At 41.7% G+C, this 21,983-nt stretch overlaps 2 protein-coding genes across 4 annotated transcripts in view; both read left to right on the top strand.

Annotated features, from left to right (window-relative positions):
- Positions 1–12,692, top strand: part of LOC139551986 (early estrogen-induced gene 1 protein-like) — a 70,567-nt gene extending 57,875 nt beyond the window's left edge. For all 3 annotated transcript variants that reach the window (XM_071363320.1, XM_071363319.1, XM_071363321.1), the window contains 8 exons: positions 5,553–5,669; positions 6,061–6,107; positions 6,386–6,558; positions 6,812–6,919; positions 7,583–7,799; positions 8,144–8,268; positions 8,610–8,679; positions 8,800–12,692. In XM_071363320.1, coding sequence (XP_071219421.1) covers positions 5,553–5,669; positions 6,061–6,107; positions 6,386–6,558; positions 6,812–6,919; positions 7,583–7,799; positions 8,144–8,268; positions 8,610–8,679; positions 8,800–8,845 — 903 coding nt within the window. In that variant the 3' untranslated portion in view covers positions 8,846–12,692. The remainder of the gene's footprint in view (positions 1–5,552; positions 5,670–6,060; positions 6,108–6,385; positions 6,559–6,811; positions 6,920–7,582; positions 7,800–8,143; positions 8,269–8,609; positions 8,680–8,799) is intronic.
- Positions 12,693–14,028: 1,336 nt separating this feature from the next.
- On the top strand, positions 14,029–21,906 carry LOC139551700 (dolichol phosphate-mannose biosynthesis regulatory protein-like). The gene is made up of 4 exons (XM_071362966.1): positions 14,029–14,167; positions 14,621–14,710; positions 14,919–15,021; positions 20,949–21,906. The coding sequence occupies exons 1-4, from the start codon at positions 14,165–14,167 to the stop codon at positions 21,002–21,004; spliced, it is 252 nt and encodes an 83-aa protein (XP_071219067.1). The 5' UTR covers positions 14,029–14,164; the 3' UTR covers positions 21,005–21,906.
- The last annotated feature ends 77 nt before the right edge of the window (positions 21,907–21,983 follow it).

Below are 21,983 nucleotides of genomic sequence, written 5' to 3'. Positions count from 1 at the left end.
CTCAGGAGGCTGAAGAAATTCGGCTTGTCACCAAAAAGACTCACACACTTTTACAGATGCACAATCGAGAGCATCCTGTCGGGCTGTAAGGCTCTCCAGAGGGTAGTGAGGTCTGCACAACGCATCACCGGGGGCAAACTACCTGCCCTCCAGGACACCTACATCACCCGATGTCACAGGAAGGCCAAAAAGATAATCAAGGACAACAACCACCTGCCTGTTCACCCCACTATCATCCAGAAGGCGAGTTCAGTACAGGTGCATCAAAGCTGGGCCCGAGAGACTGAAAAACAGCTTCTATCTCAAGGCCATCAGACTGTTAAACAGCCATCACTAACATTGAGTGATGCCAACATACTGACTCAAATCTCTAGCCACTTTAATAATTAAAATTTGGATGTAATAAATGTATCACTTGCCACTTTAAACAATGCCACTTTATATAATGTTTACATACCCTACATTACTCATTTCATATGTATATACTGTACTCTATACCATCGACTGCATCTTGCCTATGCCGTTCGGCCATCGCTCATCCATATATTTTTATGTACATATTCTTATTCATTCCTTTACACTTGTGCGTATAAGGTAGTTGTTGTGAAATTGTTAGATTACTTGTTAGATATTACTGCATGGTCGGAACTAGAAGCACAAGCATTTCGCAACACTCGCATTAACATGCTAACCATGTGTATTTGACAAATAACATTTGATTTGATTTAATTAATTTATCTCAATTGACTCATTCCCTTATATGAACTGTAACTCAGTAAAACCTTTGACATTGTTGCATGTTGCATTTATATTTCGGTTCAGTATATATAAAAAATATCTTGCATATCTTAATTTATTTCCACAATTAACAAATAATATGCATAATAATGTAGGCAGTTCATACGAAGGATTGTTACCTATAACCAGGATTGGCATTACAATAATTACATTTTTGGCAAGCAATTATTATTTTAGCAAACAATATTTGTGATTCATCTTCTATTGATTACCCCATAGCAACAGATGTGGGATACGTACACACACACACACACACACACACACACACACACACACACACACACACACACACACACACACACACACACACACACACACACACACACACACACACACACACACACACACACTCCCCACCCTTCCCCCCCAACAACCACAAGCTCAGATGTTCAACAGTTGTTCCATCCCTGAGCCCAACTCAAGAGATGACTAGATGTGCAAATGCATATACAGTTGTAGCTCTTTGAGAAGGCATGCAAGAGTGGGGAGATTTGATTAACCAATACCAAGTCCTAGCTGATGGAGCCCTACCCTAAAACACACACACGCTGGTCCCCCGTTTTCCCAAGTATCTCTGTGCAGTCAGACCTTTCGATTATTTTGTGCCACAAGGGCTGCAATAATTTGCCCCCTCTCTAATTGTCCAAGTGTGACCTCTCCCCAAGGGTTACTGCAGCTAGTGTAGTCAGCACTGCCACTACTTGGGTGGGGGGCACCTAACCGAAATTCCCACCGGCTAGGTACAAGGTCATCAAGGTTCTCATTAGCAGCTTTGATAAATTCCTTGTATATTATGCTAACCCATCAGGGGGCTTTGGCTTTGTTGGACCAACCCTGCCAGGCAGGAGCAGACTCTTGAGGTGCCAGTGCTGCTTTAGTGGGTCTCTGACCGTGGGTCTTGGCTGCGTATCGGCTACTTGCATTAGGACTATAAAACAAATATGGACTTCTCCTTAGTGTGTGGTTCGCTCAGGTGGGTGTCTAGGGTATAGGGTTGGGGACCGTTCCATCATGATAGGACAATGAATGAATAAACTATATTTATAATTTATTTTAAAATGAATAACCCATATCTGCACAAAATTGAAGGCTCCACTACTTTTGTGTGGATGCCCTTTTTGGGCGTGTCTGTACAGCTGGCACAGTGTTTGTGTGTTACAGAGTGTGTTACAGTACATTTTACAGCCTCAATAACGGTAAAACCGCTGTGGTAAAAGTAACGTAATCGTAATCGGTCCATAGCTCAAGCCAACTAACTGTAGTATGACATACATGTGACAAAACATTGTGACACAGGATGGGACTTTTGGGGATGTTGGGAAAATAGGACAGTGACATGAACTACTTTTTCCCTGCCTTATTTTCCATCCATAGTGTTTGTAGTTTATAGGGTTTCCACTAGTTGACAGTCAACTGTGTGAAGTACCTTTTTAGCTCTTCAGTGACCCTGACCTAAGTTTTTAGGTGTGACCTACCAAGTACCCAGCCAGTGATTAACACAGGTAACTAAGGGTGATGTCTGGATTGGATACAGCTCATGTCAAATTGAAGTTGGAAAATATAGCATTTTTGCTAACCCTAACCTAATTCTCCTTACCTACTTTTATTCTCCTAACCTGCTGCGTAGGTTCTCCTAACCTGCTACGAAAAGTCAATTTTAAATAAGCTGTATTCTATCCAGTCAAAACCATAACTAAGTACTGTGGATAGTGCCACCATTACCAACAGGCCCTTTGGATTTCTAGAAATGACTGACATAGTATAGTATAGTGTCTATACTTGTGCTTCAGAAGACGTACTGCATTAAGGTATTATAACATCTTTAGTCTCTTGCCACACACTGTTTAGTAGGAAAATGGATTGTCCTTTTTGACATTGAAGACAGTGCATGGGAACTGGGAAGCACTCATAGTGGGAAGAGACAGGGCAGAGGCCAATCATGATTCTAGTGCTGATTATTGAAAAGGCATGTGACTGGTGGCCTTAAGGCACCAGTTTCTTTATCTAAGAGGAAAGTGTGAGGACATGGACCTCCCCTTGTCCATTAAAGAAGGAAATGTATGCATGCGCGTGTGTGTGTGTGTGTGTGTGTGCGTGCGTGCGTGTGATGTGTGTGTTGGCCTGCGTCTCTGCCTGCCTGTGTCTGTGTGTTAAGGCTGGGTGGATGTTATCATTGCGATTGTGCTTCCCTGTCCCCCTTGTTTCCTCCATATTTGCTGATCCCGTTCATCCGGGAAAAAGGCACTGTACCGGAATGTCCTCTGAAGTAGCAGAGAGGGAGAGAGAGAGAGAGAGAGAGAGAGAGAGAGAGAGAGAGAGAGAGAGAGAGAGAGAGAGAGAGAGAGAGAGAGAGAGAGAGAGAGAGAGAGAGAGAGAGAGAGAGAGAGAGAGAGAGAGAGAGTGAGAGTTTTATGTTGTGTGAATTGTTAGATATTACTGCACTGTTGGAGCTAGAAACACAAGCATTTTGCTACACCCACAATAACATCTGCTAATGTGTGACAAAATAACATTTGATTTGATTAGAGATATAAAGAGAGATAATGATACTCTAGGTCAGCTTGCTCTGCAATTCACTAGCCACAGGGCATGTGGCATGGTAGTATAGGAGGACATCTCTGGGTCTGTAGGCGTTTGACACAGAGGGCAAGAGGAAGATGACTGTGGAAAAGGACTATTAGTTCTCTAAGTTCTGATGTGTTTGCCCAGTCCTGCTTCCTCTCAGTAGTGCAGGACAATGTCTGTCCAACTTACAGTAGTCTATAGCTTGGCACTCAGACTCATGGCACTCCAGCCCAGAGATGTGTGTCAGAGATGGAGTGGCTGTGTCTGTGGGAAGATACGAAGCTAACAGTTTGTGAATGAAAATGCTCCAATACATACAGCTATTGTGGATACAACGAGAAAAGGTTTGTGATCCGCACGTTGGTTTTGAAACCTTGTCTTCTGACCACGTTAAAGCAGTAGGATAATATGTTGATTCTAACGCGACTCACAATTTAGATGACTGGCCCGACTGGTTGATTATAGCCCTCAAAGGCAAAAGTCTGGGGATGTAAAAAAACATATATGAAAAAAATGAATGCAGTACTTTTACTGGTGGTGACCATCAGTCAGTCGAACTTGGCGTCTCGACTGTGTTGCTATGACAACACGATTATGAGTGTGTGAGTGCATTAAGCCCCAATCTAGTGTTAAAGCTGCTTTCTGCCGGAAAGTTAATGATCTACCCATGGCCTTTCGCCTGTGGTCACCATACGTGTCCTTAAACTGTGGCGAGTCACACTTACCAACTAATGGCCATTAATTAGGTGACATTGAATAAAGTGGGAAAAAGTGAAGCTGATGGCATGTCATGAAGCTGATGTGCATTATTTGCTGTATTTGCTTGTCATAAATACAACTTTACACTGTCATAAGCATGACATAACAGATACCATTAATAACCGTTTCTGTCAGGATATGACACCTAACAACCTTTATTCATATTTGTTTTATACCCAAATAAGTTTCTTTAATAGACATGATTTGCGTTATATTGTATACAATAAAACGAAGGCCCAGAAGAGGACCTACAATGACGTTTCTAACATGGTTTCAGTGTCTGATGTGGTCTCATAAGCAACCATGACGTCTAATTGCGTAATCCTGTCACTAGGGAGGTAGTCACATGACTTCAAAGGCTCTATGTTGTCAGGGAAACAGTAAAAAGGTCAGTGTCATGTTTACCCAAGATTGTGCTTGTTTGTGTAGTGGTTGTGAATGTTGTCACAATGTTAGGGGCTAGTCGTTTTGTATATTAGCTATCTCCCCACTGAACATCATCTTTGGAGTGGAACATTCATTTAAGTCAATAAACCATTATTATAAAGACCTCTGGCTCAGTTTTGAGATTGATTAAGATTTGAGCGAGAATTGAGTGAGTCGATTCCTGAATGCTAAACGAATCAATATGGAGCATACCGAAGACAACAACTAGCAGGAACATCTTTAGCCTCTATAAGTAAAATATGCTTTTGAAATCCTGATGGAATTCCCTCAGTTGAACCAACGTAACAACAGCACCATACCCTGTCAGCAATGGTTTCGCTGGCTGGTGACATTATGTTATGGCACATTTGTGTTCATCCGGATTGGCTGGAGGCTGAGACAGAAAAGAGAGGGGTAGATTAAATGAATAGAAGGAGAGAGAGAATAGGGAGATAAGGGGACAGAGAGAAAAAAAGAGAAGAAGAGAGGAGACCGAGAGAAGTAGGTGAGGGAGCACTAGTTGTCCCTAATCGAGTGAGAGGCATCACGGTTGGGTGACCTCGCCAGCCTCACATGGATAGTTATGTAACGGCTCTTTGGGGGTGGTGTGTGTTAGCCCTTCGCTCATCTCCCACCCAGTAGAGTAAAAATACTGGAATGGCATGCCGAAAGCGAGCATACACATCATGCTTATACAAAATGCATGATGTGTGTATGCGCAAGTCCCATTGGGGAGCTGGTTTGAAACCACCCATCTCACATTGAAAGGAAGCATGCCTAAGTACAGCAATACCAAGGGAAGCCTTATTACAATGGGGGCAGGTGTATTTAATGGATAGTTGGTAACCACATGAGTACCGGTATACCAGAGAATTGTCATTCTATTCTGATAACGGTATACAAATTTTCTATATGCAATTTGTTATCATCATCATCATCTCTCTTTCTTCCCTCTTCTCCCTTTCTCTCTCTCTCTCTTTCTCTCTCTTTCCCCCTCCCTGCAGCTGGGCTTTGCTGACCTCAACATGGCGGAGTTTGCTGGCTCAGGCTCCACCGTGCACTGCTGTATTCTCGAGGGCTACGACACCAAGAACACTCGACAGGATAACTCCATTCTCAAGGTAACCACACACACACACACGTTCACATGAGCTCATCGAAGCCCCATGTGCAAAGACATGTCCTCTGCACTCTGCACAGAGAGATCAAGGCCATGCTGAGACTTGTTCAGGTTGAATAAACGGTTAGCTTTCCAACTAGGCATTTAGAGTGGACAGTTATTTGCACAGTAAATGGATGAATAGACTGATCTTGCCAGGTGCCACTCTTTTGGCTTATTTTTAACCTGACGGTTTTTATCAAACTTACTCACATAGCTACCGTACGTGCTGTAGTTTTGAATGCAATGAGGGGAAAAAAACAGTAGTTGAAGTGTTCTGTTGTAACATTTTACAATAATATCAATAAAGATGATGTATGATAATAATTATAATATTGTTGTCTATTTTCTAGGTTACTATTGGATTCACACTTTTGTCAGGAGATCCCTGCTTTAAAACGTGAGTTGGACCTCTGGCGCCACCTTTTGGCCAAAATCGATATCATAAAGTAAATCACCTCAGATTCTGGAAAGTAATTTCCTCCTTTTACTCTCTTTCACTCTCATCCCAAAGAGTTTTCCTCACTCATTGTCTTTTCTGTCTTTTGGGGCTCTTGGTTAAAATTATATAAAATACGATCCAATTAATGTGTGTATTTAGTGCTTACTATGATTACTTCATAATATAACTACGAAATGATTGAATGGTTTATTTTTATTTGACCTTTGATCCTGTAGGCCCCCCAGCACTGCCAAGTCCGTCTCTATCCCGGGCCAGGACCCCTCCCTGCAGCTGGACTGTAAGGGCGAGGGCACCGATGCCAACTATAACCCTCCCCCAGGGGGCGTCACCAGGACATCATCAGGACGGCCCCTCAAACCCAGACTCCCCTCAGCTCCCCTCAACTCTGGTAGACAGTGAATCACATCTGATTGCTGAAACTTTATTAATGGGCCAATCTGCAGTTCAAACAAAAACAAAGCCCAAAAAATATATATACCCAATGCAGATTTTCACTTTAATTTATTATCTATGTATTATCAATTTAATCGTTTGTGTATTTTTTTATAAGTTGACTCTCCTGTTGTCCCTGTGGGACACCATTTGTTGAATTTCATGCCACAGAAGCTAACATCATCTTGTGTGTTGTGTTGTGGCTCCAGGTCTACCTAGGGAGCAGTTGGAGCAGAACCTGTCCAGCCCAGATGAAGTGTTTCACACAGGACACTCCCGGAACTCCAGCTACGCCAGCCAGATGAGCAAGATATCAGGTCAGTTAACTTCTTTAAGATTGCCAAACTTACTATTGTGTATGTTGGCAGGAGTAGGGTGAAGTGGCCCCTAGGCTCTGATTTTGGATCAGATTGGCATTTTCCCCACTAATGGTTAAGGTTAGGATTGGTGGAGGGGAAGCTGATTGTAGATCTGTACCAAGGGGAATTTTTGCCCTGGAGCATGTTGCCACAGGGCCATAGCTACTCAAGTCCCCCGTCCCGTCACCCGTCCTGTCACCCCCCCCAAAAAATGCACTGACTTTCTTTATAACTACTACTTTATTGAGGGAAAATGTACTTGCTACGACTGTGATATGTGGTTCTCTCGCCCAGCTTTCATAAGATGAATGCACAAATTGTAAGTCACTTTGGATAAGAGCGTCTGCTAAATGTAAAAATGTAAGTCAGGGCGTTCATCTTAGCCTTGGACTAACTCAATTTGGTTTGATTGAGTTGATCTAAACGATTCCTTGATTTCATGACTGGGGAGGAGAATGATGGATAAATAATATCTGTCACAGGGTTATATGACAATCCTGTGTGTGTATGCGCGTGCCAATGTGTACTGTTTGTGCGTACACATGCATCTGTACTGTATGTGCATGCACAGTGTGTGTATGGGGGTCTGATTTACTTGTATGCCCTCCCCTTCTCTCCCAGGCTACAGCATGGAACACTCTTGCTCCTCCAGCTTGACAGACCTCACCCACCGCCGCAATGCCTCAACCAGCAGCAGTACCTCCGGGAGCCTGGGCACCCCTACCCAGACCCCCCACGTCTGGGTAGCAGACCCCCAGACACCAGGAGAGCCAGGCACCAAGCCTGAGAGACCCATACGGCCCCTACGCCCTGTCCTGCTCTCCAATAGACCCTCCAGGCAAGCCACAGCACACGCACACATAGACAGACACAGACACATACAGACACACATTTCTATTTTTCGAGGTCATTACATTTATTCCCAAATATCCAATCTGTTGCTGGGTTGCTGGTTACTTTTCCGCAGTAATATATCGAACCCTGTTTCGGCGTACCGTGTCAAATAGATACGCGTCAAAGAACAGTATTTGACATGTCATATAATGAGACTACTACGACCTAAAAAGCATTTGATAGTAATAGCCTTGCTCAGATGTTACTGGTTAACTGCACCACAATCACTGATGACTGAGAAAGCCTCGATCAGGTGTTGTTGGTTAACCATGTCATGTGACCTGCCAGGAGGAAGAAGGACTCTGTGGAAAGCCACCCCACCTGGGTGGACGACACGCGCATCGACGCCGACGACATTGTGGACAAGATCATCCAGAGCCAGAACTTTGCTGATGTCAACAACCACAAAGAAGGTATGCGGAGGGGAGTTGCCATGATGGAACGGTGAAGACTAGTTGTGAAGATTGTGTATTTATTTTGTATATTTTTTTAACCTTTATTTAACTAGGCAAGTCAGTTAAGAACAAATTCTTATTTACAATGATGGCCTACCCCGGCCAAACCCTAACCCGGACAACGCTGGGCCAATTGTGTTGATGGAATAGCTCATAGAAAATGACAACAGTGAGCATGACCACACAGTGATAACGTTGTGCTTCTCACTCTTCTTCTCACTATTTCATCCTATACCTATGTTATCCCTCTGTGTGCCCTCTCTATCTTTCTTGTCCTTCATTCCTGCTTCCACATACAGACAGCAACCTCAGATTGTTTGTCAGCAAAGATGGGACTACAGCCCTGAGTGGGACACAGCTAGGAAACAGGTAATTTGTGATAATTTGATTATCTGTGTGTAGTATGTTATGAGGATCCAGAACATATCATTTGTTAAGGTAATAAAAGAAAGAATTGAACCCCTTCGTCTTCTTATGTGTTTGCTGTAGGGTGATTGCTGGTGCCTTTGAGCCAGTAGTGATCGAGAGCCACTAACGATGAAGATGGATGGATGTCAAATCACTCTACCCCCCCTCCCTCCGTCTCACTCATTCTCTCAGCTGGTGGGCAAAGGGTACATGAGGGACACTGAAGACAACTCCACTGTTTTGAACTGTTTTGTGTATGTGTGTGTGTGTGTGTGTGTGTGCGCGCACAAATGCACATACGACTGGCCTCCTTTTGATATACACCACTTCAACAAACACCACTATACAACAGATGTAACCCTTTAATCAGACATTTAAGCAGATATTTAAGGTGATGTAGGTGGGAGGTGGGACGTATGAATAATCCATTAATGTAGAAAAGCTTTTAAATCGATGCTTTCATCTGGGGGACCGTAGGTGTAAAGTGTGCAAAGTACTTGATAGAGAGAGAAATGAAAAACAATCGCATCGTGGAAATTGTAGTGCAACACTGAAAATCAGGAAAAGGCATTGGAGTCAAATGTGGCTGCCTCAAGTTGGAACATTATGGTTTACCCTATGTGTATAATTTTGTGTATCAATTCAAGTGAGGGGAGTGTGCTAAAACCAAGAAAGATGTGGATAAATTGAACAGACCATTTGAACTAGGCTTCAATGGGTGGTTTTCAATGTGAAATGTTCTATTTTCGATGAACCCCTTGCAATCCTCAGATTCCAGAACAACAGTACTAGACCTGGGGTCAAAGTTACTGTATAGCCCAAATAACCCATGTTATAGAATTATAAAGTTATAGAATGTTATAGAATATATGCATATAAATATGTAATATCACAATAGATAATGTTTATATACAGACCTGAGAACGAGAAATGTGTGCACATATGGCTGGCCATATGCAACTGTACATACCTGCCATTGTCTATGTGTGATTCATCAATTACTCTCGGTAAATGCAGGTAGGGTTGGTAATTGATTAGTCTACGCCCTTGGTCTTCTCCTCCCTTGGGTCTTTTACATAGTCTGCTTTACGTCCTTAAAGTAAAATACTATCCTGAAGTTCACCAGCTGGCTTGGTGACTATACTGTAAAAGTAGGAAAATCAGACTCAACTTTTCTTGGTTCCTCTATTTTTGTTGTTAGTCATGTGTCTGTCTTAGGATATATGGATGGTGGGTTTCCCTGTACTGTTTTGTCCCTGGCCTGTCACTCATCTGTCATGTACGTCAGACCTAATTGATTTGAGTCACCACGCCCATGACATCAGTCCCTGTTCTCAAGGACAGGAGCTGTCCGTTACCAGGTTTCTGGGATGATTATAAAACTCTTCTTGAGCTGCAAAAAAGCACTTTTGGATCGGTGTTCTAAACAAACCAATGTTTACAGTGTGATGCATATTATTTAAAACTTGCTTTCTCGCTACAAGGGAAGAGTATTGTTTTTTTTAAACCTGGTTACTGATTTTGATTGAATTGGGGCCCATAATATGTTGTTAAGTTACTGAAGTGGGGTACTAAAGTTAGCCAGCTAACTTCACAATCCTTCTTTGTGAAATACTTTCGATGTGGCCTTGGCTATATGAGCTGTCCAACGGTTGCCGTTCCACTTAAGTCGCAATATCACCCGAGATGTTGCCTCGTTATCAAGCAAAATCAACTTACAGGTGAATAAGGGCTCTAATGATACAACTGACAGTATCTGGTCATCTTCTCCAAAATGACCAAGCTATTCTATTTCCTGAGGGGAAATGTAATTTCATTTCTGTCGCCCCCAGATTTTGAATGTGTCAGAAGAACATTGCATTGTAGGTATGGTGTAGTCAGAGCCAATCAGAGCCAATGAGTCAGTCTCATACAGCTGCCCCATGTGGCACAATGCACCTGGTGTGCACTGGCTAACAATGGAGGGTTTTCAGAAGAAGCTCCACCCTCATCCCCAAATGACAATGTCCTTTTGTATGCGTGCTTGTGCCTGTGTGCCTGCGCACGTCTTTGCGAGGGACGGAGAGGGAACGAGAATGTGTGAGTTTGTGTGTAAACGTCTGCATATTGTGCGTGTGTATGTCCGTGTGTGCATGTGTGCGTCTGCCTGTGCACGCGTGTTTGTGCATGTGTGTATGTCTGTGCTGCAAATGTATGTGCGTGTGCAAGTCGAATTGTTTATGTGTGCTGAGATCAAAACAGCTTGCCACTCGCCTGTCTTACGGTTCTTGACCCCTGAGTATCCTTTCAGTTGACCTGAGTCCTCAGCAGGAAAACGGACCTATTGCTTAGCCTGTCTTTTCGCCCTTAGTCTGCTCATTTAAAATGTCTTTCAAAGGAAAAAGTGATCATGGGCTTTTATCTACACACATGTAGCCTCAACATACTGTATCTTCCTAACAAGGATGTGTTTTATTTACACCACGCCAGACATTCATAGCATACTGAGATTTGACATTCAGAGGCATAGAGAGAAAATGTCCAAAATCCTGGCCCTTGAAAAATAAAATTGGTATTTTTGTGCTGTTGCAATGTGCTTTTGTTTTCGTTTGTGGGAAAATGTTAACGACACAGACATTCTTCTTAGCTTTATTTGAATGTGTCAAATTGATGTGGACCATTCACCTCTATTTCATTAACTTGATATAAGTAAGGCACTGAATCTGTGTATTTTAACAGGGGCTTTTACAGCAAAACGACTATCTTTCACTCTGCCTCTCATTACATTACACTGTCTCTTAGTAGTATAATAATCATTTGTATTAATGATAAACTGATAATAGTGCTAATGTCAAACACTTAATTCATATTTTAGTTTTTTGTATTTCCAAACCAGCTGGCTGGTTTACTTTGTGCTCTCTCTTCTTTGTAACACAAAAAAAAAATTGTATACAATTTACAAACATTTTTTGGTCTACTCTAGAGTTAAAATAATTGATGTTTCTGATTCTCCTGGTACTGATTTTATGTGTACAAGAGGGCTTGTTGTATAATCCTTGTATTGTTTGGGTTCTGTTTTCCTACGTACTTGACTGTTTGTAACCAGAGTAGAACCATGTTAACATGAGGTTCTGCTGCCATGAATGGAGCGCCAAGGATTTTATCCTGCATATTTGAAATATGAATGCATCAACACAGGGTGAGATTTCTCTGGTGCAACACATCATCAAATATTTGTCATTGCATTTTAAATCAACCAGAATATCCACCCCATGTTGTGGGTTGAAGAACTTGGTACAGTAGGTAGAGGATGGCAGTCAACACTCTGAGATTGCTCTCTGAAAGATAGAGGGGGAGTACTGTAAATCACTTTCATGGTTCAAAAACTCACATGGGCCGTTCCTAAGGCTCATCAGCTCAGTAGGTAGAGGAACCATGATTGAATGGGGACCAGATATGCTATTCCTAGATTCATAACAGCACATAGGTCTGGGCAACTATCTTGACCTAACATTTCACCTATTTTAATTATTTAACCTTCATTTTATACCTCTTATTTTGTCATCTTTGTAAATTGATTTTAAAGCTACGAGTCCAAGACTCTCCGAGGGTCCACCCAAACTCATGACCTTGATTAAGAATAAAGATGAGATTTTTTTTAAATGATTTAAAAATCAACATTTCATGAATTTATATCAATAGACGACTATTGAAATGACAATTTTTCAGATTTTCCAGAATTATTGTGAGATATTTATTTTACACACACACTTACAGGCATTGCGCCAAAGTTTTCTCATCTTCATTTTTTCTCCTAAAATGTATTTATTCTATTACTTTAAACTCACATGTGGAGGTACACTGTTACATGATGAATTGGAACTATATTTCTACACACTATTCTAATGTTTCCTATTTTAGATTGTAAATGTCTAGTTGAACAGTGTAAATGTCATATTTTGTGGAAATAAAACTATTGTTGGGCATCTGAAAAACTTTTGGGCTGATTTATTACAAATCCATAATACAATGTAGCTCAGAATTTCATATAGGAGTCTATACCTCGGTGATGATCATGCTGTTACTTTGACTCCATCTGTGTAGTGGAAATATGTCTGAGTTACATGTGTACACTAGCATCTCAAGGACACACCCATCACTTACATGTGATCGAGATTTCAGGTCATGAATCCTCCAGCTGGTACAACTATGACAAGATGAATCCTCCAGCTGGTACAACTATGACAAGATGTTGGGTGGCCACATTCACATTTACCAAGGAGGATGTTGAAATAGATTCATAGGTGGTAATACTCTACGCCTACTAATTTGAGAGGTAACCCAACAGCAATGGACAAATGGCAGTGGTGGAAAAAGTACCCATATTTTCATACTTGAGTAAAAGTAAAGATACCTTAATAGAAAGTTACTCAAGTAAAAGTGAAAGTCACCCAGTAAAATATTACTTGAGTAAAAGTCTAAAAGTATTTGCAGTGGTGGAAAAAGTACCCAATTGTCATACTTCTAAAAGTCTAAAAGTATTTGGTTTAAAATATACTTAAGTATCAATAGTAAATGTAATTGCTAAACTGTACTTAAGTATCAAAAATAAAGTAGAAATAATTTCAAATTTCTTATATTAAGCAAATCAGATGGCAAAATGTTCTAGATTTGTTTATTTATGTATAGCTAGGTGCATACTCCAACACCCAGGCATCATTTACAAACTAAGCATGTGTGTTTAGTGAGTCCACCAGATCAAAGGCAGGGGATGACCAGCGATGTTCTCTTGATAAGTGCGTGAATTGGACCATTTTCCTGTCCTGCTAAGCATTCAAAATGTAACAAGTACATTTGTGTGTCAGGGAAAATTTATGGAGTAAAAAGTACATCATTTTCTTTAGGAATGCAGTGAAGTAAAAGTAAAAGTTGTAACAAATATGAATAGTAAAGTAAAGTCCAGATACCCCCCAAAACTACTTAGGTAGTACTTTAAAGTATTTGTATTTAAGTACTTTACACCACTGACAAACGGAAGAACAGTAATGTATGTAGCAGGCCTAATAGTAAATTATGATAACATAATTATTTTCAATTTGAATCACCATTTGGCAAGGTGCTCTAGTCTACCTGACTTGTACAGAAAACCTTTATAGATGCTGGCATACAACCAAAGAGTGGGAAACCTTTTTAAACAACAACTCCCAAGAAAACCATGTATATAGCGTGACCCTGTATATAACTTACTTACTTTCTCGTGGTCATCTTATTTCTATTCATTATGTGTTTTTGTTCTACTTAACTTTTTCGTTATAGTACTACTGATATTGATTACTGCATCGTTGGGAAAGAGCATGCAAAAAAGGCATTTCACTGTAATGGGCACGTGACAATGAAAAAAAAAAAAGATCCGGGTCACCCTCGCAGTTTACGGAAGTGAATCATACGCGGAAACAACACGTCAGAAATGGTGAGAGAAATTACAAAGTTGTGATTTACCCTGCATAATGCTGCCATTTTATTTATATCCACAAATATATTTAATTATATACGAATTAGCTGGTAAAATGTCGTTAGGGAAGCTCCAGAGACCAAGTCAAAGCCAGAAAAGGTGTATGCTAAACTGAATTAGCTTCCTAGATAATCTCTCAAACCTGTCTGTACTGTATGGTAGTTACAGCAATCTATCACACTATTGTCTTTTTTGTGTCATGCCTGGTTAATTTTATCACCTGGCCAGATTGTCAAATGAAACTTCGTAGTGTTAGCTAGTTTACCTGGTTAGTTATATGAATCACCGTATACTTAAAGCTATCTAACCATGCGTACTAAGTGTTCTTATTATTAGTAATAATAGCTATTCATATGATGCATTAGCTATTTTTAACCTCACACTCATACATTTGGTCTTAATTTCTTGTAGGCCACAGGGGAAGACCAAGCAGTTGGCATGGGCCTTGTTGGCTTCAGCCTCCTGTTGTTTACATACTACACAATATGGGTAATCATTCTGGTAGGTCATTTATAGCCTAGATCTGCTATTCTGGTCCAAGATCTGTTTGTGCTGTTTTGCCAACACCTGCCATGGTAGACCAATGATTTTCCAAGACAGCACAATCCATTCTGGGACCAGGCTATAGATTAGATCTGCAATTAAACTTGTTGCCTGAAAGCGTTTTTGTGTCCACTGACTAACTTGACTGATAATGTACCTTTTCCAGCCGTTCGTGGACAGCGATCATGTGGTCCACCAGTATTTTCTTCAACGGGAGTATTCTGTGATTCTACCTGGGATCGCAGCATTGATACTGCTGCTCAGTGTAGGTGAGTTCTGGAATGCTACATTGGATGGGTTCTAATCCAGTGTTTTGGTCCCTTCCCTGTTCCCTGCCTCCAGCCTGTAGATCTGAAAGAACTGGATAGACATAGGATCTATGTATTCTAGGGCATTCTGTTTGTTCAAAACGATCTCCCTGAGCTAGGTGCTGCTGTGATGTCTATCTGGTGGTCTACAAATCACCAGAACTTAAAGTGGTACTGACAGTGTTTTAACTACTTTGCTAATATGAAACAAACATATTATCAGTCAAAAATATCAAATTCCCAGTTTATGCTTTGAAACCAATTCAGTATGAGGTTTTAAAAAGAGGTTCTATTTGAGTCAAAATTCCATGACATACAGTAACGCATTGTTGGCAAAATAGATGGATGCAGTTCAATGCATGATTAATATAATTCACCAATACATTTCTTGGTAGTCTAAAAAATATTGCTATCAGGTTGTAAATCACAGCTGGCCTGGCACATTGTTTGCTGCCTCCACCCATTCGGGATGCTCTGTTTCAGTTTTCATTACAGAAATATTTTGGGGGGGAAATGGACGACTGTAACTGGGAATGTCAGTACAATCAAACTAGCAAGGGAAAAGTCAGTCATAACGTGGGTAAGAGGCTAGCACACGTGACAAACACAAGGCCCGCAGTCTGAATATTACGCACAGGCGAGTATAAATGAGTCAGTCGAGTCATCTACTTTATGAAATGACTGCCTGATGTGGTTGCATAGGTGAATTCAATTGCGCTGCATTTGTGTTCCATTTACAGCGCACAGTGGAGGGAAAGAGTACAGACACATGCCACAGTCCTAGCTAGGCTACTAAATTGTTGCTGTCTGGTTTCGTTTTTTAAAGCTTGACAATGAATAACTAAACAAACAACCTGCAACGAAACACCATGCAAAGGAAAAACAAGTAGGCCTATTACAGCAAAATCAGAGCAGTAGCCTAGGCTGGCTATTCAACTACAATACGTTTTGAGTGCACCATACAGCAATGCTGCATTTAACCACACCGGTGATCCATGCAGTGCAATTTTAAAAAATTTAAATTTTTTACAACAGCTTATAGCTATGTTTTTGTTATTAAATACTTTTTGATTAAGGTCGCAGCATATTATGCAAGCATAGCAGCAAAGGCAGGACAAATATTATTTATCTTTTTTGTTTTAATGTTAAAATGCTATATACAGTGGACATTATAAAGGGCCATATTTTTTTCCAAATAATACAGTGGCCGGGTTGGTTCGCAGTTCCAAGTTTCTTTTTTGTAAAAAGAAAAATGGCTTAGTCTGGGCCACGAATTCGTTTTTTCCCCCCAATCTGGCCCATGCACTGATTGAGTTTGACACCCCAAACTCTATTTATGTAGCTAGCTATTTATTTAGCATGCTAAAAATACGGAGCCTAAAGTTAGCTAGCTGCTGGGAGGATGTCATGTCTTGGAGGAGTGGGTGAGTGACCGACTTTTCCCAATCATACCGTTTTTTGTTGGCTACAGCTAGAGATCACTTTCCTAACTAGCTAACTATGCTGAACTTGAATGACTTATCCTCAGTTAACATATATCTTAGTTGTCAATCACATTTATTTGGCATAGATCAAATGGGTGGGTAGGCAAGTTCCCATTCAGTTGTCAAAATGTGGGTTCTGACAAGCATGCATTGCAGAAGTACGAGCAGGCTACTATTCCCCATCGTTTATCAGTGCAATTTTGAAGGCCAACTAACTGAAAAAGTTTGAGAGGGTTTATCTAATGTTCTCTCATTAGCAGGGATGCACAATAGTCCCCTTTCGTCGTTTTGAATCCAAAATAGGTGACATAGCTTTGTGATTAGTGTAGGTCCGATGAGAAAAGTTTGGGAGGGAGGTGGTTTGGATCACTACTGGCTATAAGCGGACGAGTAATGCGCGTTTGGAGCAATACTGGCTGTATCCAAGGCTCAGCCAATCGTTTACATAACAACAGAATGCAAGAATGCAGCGCAGCAAGCGACTGAAGAGAGAAGAGAACCAATTTGCTAGTTACAGCATCAGCGTGCGCTCTGGTAAGACAGCAGAGAGTAGAAAGGCATTTGCAGCAGCGCGTCTCCTGAACGACAATGAAGAGGTAACGTTAGAAGCCTGACCACGGAGACGAGGGTGAGAAGGTGATGAGAAGGTGATGAAGAGTACTTCATGAGCTGTAACTGAAAAACAACTGAGATTTGGAAAGTTTGAGGTGAGGGAGAAAGTGTGGTGGAACAAGTATTAGCATTGTTAAGTATCTTGCTAGCTGGATCGAATTCTCCGTTAACTAGCCAGAGGAATGTTGCGCAACATTAGCCAACCCATCTGATAAAAAGTTTATGGTGTGACAATTAGCTTGCTAATAGTCAGACAGCTAGCTAACGTTACAACATCAGATGAGCTAACATTAGTAACCTAACCAATTCGCTTATAAGAAATCCCTCTATGCCCTCCGACAAACGATCAAACAGGCAAAGCATCAATACAAGACTAAGATCAAGTCGTACTACACCGGCTCTGACGCTCGTCGGATGTGGCAGGACCTGCAAACCATTAGACTACAAAGGGAAGCAAAGCTGAGAGCTGCCCAGTGACACAAGCCTACCGGTTCAGCTAAACTACTTTATGCTCACTTCGAGGGAAATAACACTGAAACATGCATGAGAGCACCAGCTGTACCGGAAGACTGTGTGATCATGCTCTCCGCAGCCGATGTGAGTAAGACCTTTAGACAGGTCAACATTCACAAGGCCGCAGGGCCAGACGGATTACCAGGACGTGTACGGCGAGCATGCACTGACCAACTAGCAAGTGTCTTCACTGACATTTTCAACCTCTCCCTGTCCGAGTCTGTAATACCAACATGTTTTAAGCAGACCACCACAGTGCCTGTGCCCGTGCCCAAGAACACTAAGGTAACCTGCCTAAATGACTACCGACCCCGTAGCACTCACGTCTGTAGCCATGAAATGCTTTGAAAGGCTGGTCATGGCTCACATCAACACCATCATCCCAGAAACCCTAGACCCACTCCAATTTGCATACCGCCCCAACAGATCCACAGATGATGCAATCTCTATTGCACTCCACACTGCCCTTTCCCACCTGGACAAAAGGATCACCTATGTGAGAATGCTATTCATTAACTACAGCTCAGCGTTCAACACCATAGTGCCCTCTAAGCTCATCAATAAGCGCAGGACCCTGGGACTAAACACCTCCGTCTGCAACTGGATCCTGGACTTCCTGACGGGCCGCCCCCAGGTGGTAAGGGTAGGTAACAACACATCCGCCACGCTGATCCTCAACTCAGGGGTGTGTGCTCAGCCCCCTCCTGTATTCCCCATTCACTCATGACTGCACGGTCAGGCACTACTCCAACACCATCATTAAGTTTGACAATGACACAACAGCCTGATCACCGACAACAACGAGACAGCCTATAGGGAGGAGGTCAGAGACCTGGTCGTGTGGTGCCAGGACAACAACCTCTCCCTCAATGTGATCAAGACAAAGGAGATGATGGTGGACTACAGGAAAAAGAGGACCGAGCACGTCCACATTCTCTTCGACGGGGCTGCAGTGGAGCAGGTTGAGAGCTTCAAGTTCCTTGGTGTCCACATCACCAACAAACTAACTTGGTCCAAGCACACCATGACAGTCGTGAAGCGGACACAACAAAACCTATTCCCCCTCAGGTGACTGAAAATATTTGGCATAGGTCCTCAGATCCTCAAAAGGTTCTACGGCTGCACCATCGAGAGCATCCTGACTGGTTGCATCACTGCCTGGCATGGCAACTGCTCGGCCTCCGACCGCAAGGCACTACAGAGGGTAGTGCGAATAGCCCAGTACATCACTGGGGCCAAGCTTCCTGCCATCCAGGACCTCTATACCAGGCGGTGTCAGAGGAAGGCCCTGAAAATTGTCAAAGACTCCAGCCACCCTAGTCAAAGACTGTTCTCTCTGCTACCACACGGCAAGAGGTACCGGAGCACCAAGTCTAGGTCCAAAAGGCTTCTAAACAGCTTCTACCCCCAAGCCATAAGACTCCTGAACATCTATTCAAATGATTACCCAGACTATTTGCATTTCCCCCCCCCCCCCCTCTCCACACCACTGCCACTCTCTTGTCATCTATGCATAGTCACTTCAATTAACTCTACCTACATGTACATACTACCTCAACTAACCGGTGCCCCCGCACATTGACTCTGTACCGGCACCCCCCTGTACATATTATTTTTTACTGCTGCTCTTTAATTACTTGTTACTTTTATCTCTTATTCTTATCTAAAAAAAAATTATACTGCACTGTTGGTTAGGGGCTCATAAGTAAGCATTTCACTAAGGTTTACACCACATTGTATTTGGCACGTGACTAATAAAATTTGCCTTGTTTTAGTATTAACTGGTATACGACTTGCCGTTCAAGTTATAACGTGTTAGTTGCTTACTGGACCCTGGCAATCTGTGTGAAATGTTAACTAGCTAATGAACTAACCACTATCTGTTAACTATTGTTTTCCCTCTACGGTATGCGGTTAATTTTCAGAATGAGAGAATTAGGTGAAAAATGAGGCGTTGCTTGTTATACAAGTGGATTCAGGGATCAAGTGTAGCTGGCGCTGGGCCTGGCTTAAGCTGGATGCCACTATAGAGGTGAAAGGAACACCACACACTTTCCCTCTCTCACTTTTGCTGGCACATTGTAGATGGATGTCCATAGGCAGAAAGTGTGTAATGTGCAGTGTAGCCCAAAGATATTGTTTTTGTTGTGTTGAACTTGACAGTAACGTGTGTGTGTGAGGGTTTTAACTCGGGGAACGTTATTTTTGCACACGTAGCCTTGTGCACTTGATCGATGTCTATAGAGCAAAAATAGAATGCCTGTTTGTTTCATTCTATTTCTACTTTAAGATGTTTTTTTCCCCAAGTGCAATATTTAGATGTGTGTGGTCATAAGCGTTCTATTATAAAGACTGTCATGGCTAACTGCAATATTAGTGGGGTTTTTTCATTACTTTTTTTTTGCATTAAAGTCTAGGCAACAAATAACATTGGATTGCTTTCTTTAGGTTCACAATAACCACTTTTTATCTTACACAGAGACTGATCATGTAGATCATATTCTTTGTTGTTTAATTAGTTAACCTGCTTTTCCCCCTAGCAGGGATTTTTTTTGCATGTTTCAGCCCTTTTTGGGCCCTCACCAGTTTGCATCCCCGCATTAGATTTTTGCGCCTCACTCTGGCTAGCATTAGTTGTTGATGTGCATAGGCAATTGAGGGAAAGTGAGCCTACCTTTTTCATGGTTGTTTGATCAATCGGATTGTGAAGTTCTCAAATGTAAATGACTCCTGTGGTATTAACGTAATTGCAGAAATCCATTCAGGTGTATTTTGTTGCTTTTGGCGAATGTGTTCTAATGTTATAAAGTTGCGCTGTTGCTACTGCCTGTAAACGTCCAGTCAGAGTGAATGATGGCAGGCCTGTGTCGCAGATGGCTATTTGCTTATAGGTCTGATTGGCTATGGCGCACCGGTCTGCGTAGACGCCAGTCCTGGAGAGATGTTTTTATTTGCTTTTATTTACTGCAGTGTATTAATTATACAAACCCACGGTCACTTTCCCACTCCTATATTGCTGTAGAATTTTCACAATTGCCTTACTACACATTTTTTGGGTGAAAATGACCAAATCAAAGTGCTCGTCTGACAGAAAATGTAAAAACAAATAAAAATGATTTAATGTTGCTAGAATGCTGGCATTTCCACTTTAACTGCAGATCCATATGCAGTACACACGTTGGTGATTCTGTGTGTTGCATCTACTGTATTTTAGTCTGGCCTTTATGAACAGTGACCATATTATTCTCCTTAAAACAGACATTTTCTTCTCATCCTCAGGTACCTTCATTGGAGTGGTCACCTGGAAGAATCGCAAGCCTAAGAAGGTGGACTAAGAGGGATGGTGTCACAGAGGTTAGACGCTTGAGGATGTCGAGCTAGAACTGAAGCTACTGTGGCTTCCATAGAACCTCCCTGGTTCCAACGTCTTTCCAACAGTCCAGCTGAAGAAACTACAAATAAAGGCTGGACTGCTTCTCTGTGACAGCTGATGAAAACATCTAATGACTGAAAGACATAAGATAAGATTTGAAGAGCTGCAAGGGACAAGGGGTCCAAGACTGAGACCAGAAGAATGCGAGTCCAATTCAAGACCAGGATTGTAATTTTGTCAAATAATCATCATCTGGTGTGTGGAACTGTGTGTTTTATTGCAGTGCGCTTGCTGTTAGCCATCTCTTTGAAAATGTGAAACATTGTGTTTTAAAGTGGAACTGACAGCATTTTAGCAACATTACATTTGATTAAAATCTGTTCAGATACACCCCCAGGAAGAATATGACACTTAAAAAAAAAAAGTACACTGAGAAGCGACCACTTAGATATGGTAATTTTCATAAATTCTTAGAATGTTTGGGAATTATGTATACTAGGGCATTTGTGAAAATTCTATAGCAATGTAGATTGGGAAAGCAAAAAGTCAGTCACTCACCTACTCTTCCAATGACATGACATCCTCCTAGAAGCTAGCTATCTAGCTAATGTTAGACTGTGTTTTTAACTTGATACATAAAGATACATACTAGCCTATTAGCCACGTTAGGACTGACTTGTGATCATTGCCCTTGCTAGTTTGATTGTAATTGAAATCCCTCGCCTTAGTTACATTCGTATGTTTTTGTCCAGAATATTGAGTCTTTGAAACTGAAACCGTACATCCTGAATGGAGACACAGAACTATGTACCAGGCCAGCTGTGATGTACAACCTGTTAGCAATATAAATGTATTGGTGAATTATACTAATCATTCATTGAACTGCATCCATCTATTCAGCCAACAATGCCTTAGTGTATGGCATGGTACGTTGAGTCAAA

This window comes from Salvelinus alpinus, chromosome 24, assembly GCF_045679555.1.
Source record: "Salvelinus alpinus chromosome 24, SLU_Salpinus.1, whole genome shotgun sequence".
In the NCBI taxonomy this organism is placed as follows: domain Eukaryota; kingdom Metazoa; phylum Chordata; class Actinopteri; order Salmoniformes; family Salmonidae; genus Salvelinus; species Salvelinus alpinus.
This window is presented reverse-complemented; position numbering and strand designations above follow the sequence as displayed.

Coding starts and splice junctions, on each gene's coding strand:
- LOC139551700 (XM_071362966.1), top strand. Junction 14,711..14,918: donor CAATATGGGTAATCATTCTG/GTAGGTCATTTA, acceptor TACCTTTTCCAG/CCGTTCGTGGACAGCGATCA. Junction 15,022..20,948: donor GATACTGCTGCTCAGTGTAG/GTGAGTTCTGGA, acceptor TCTCATCCTCAG/GTACCTTCATTGGAGTGGTC.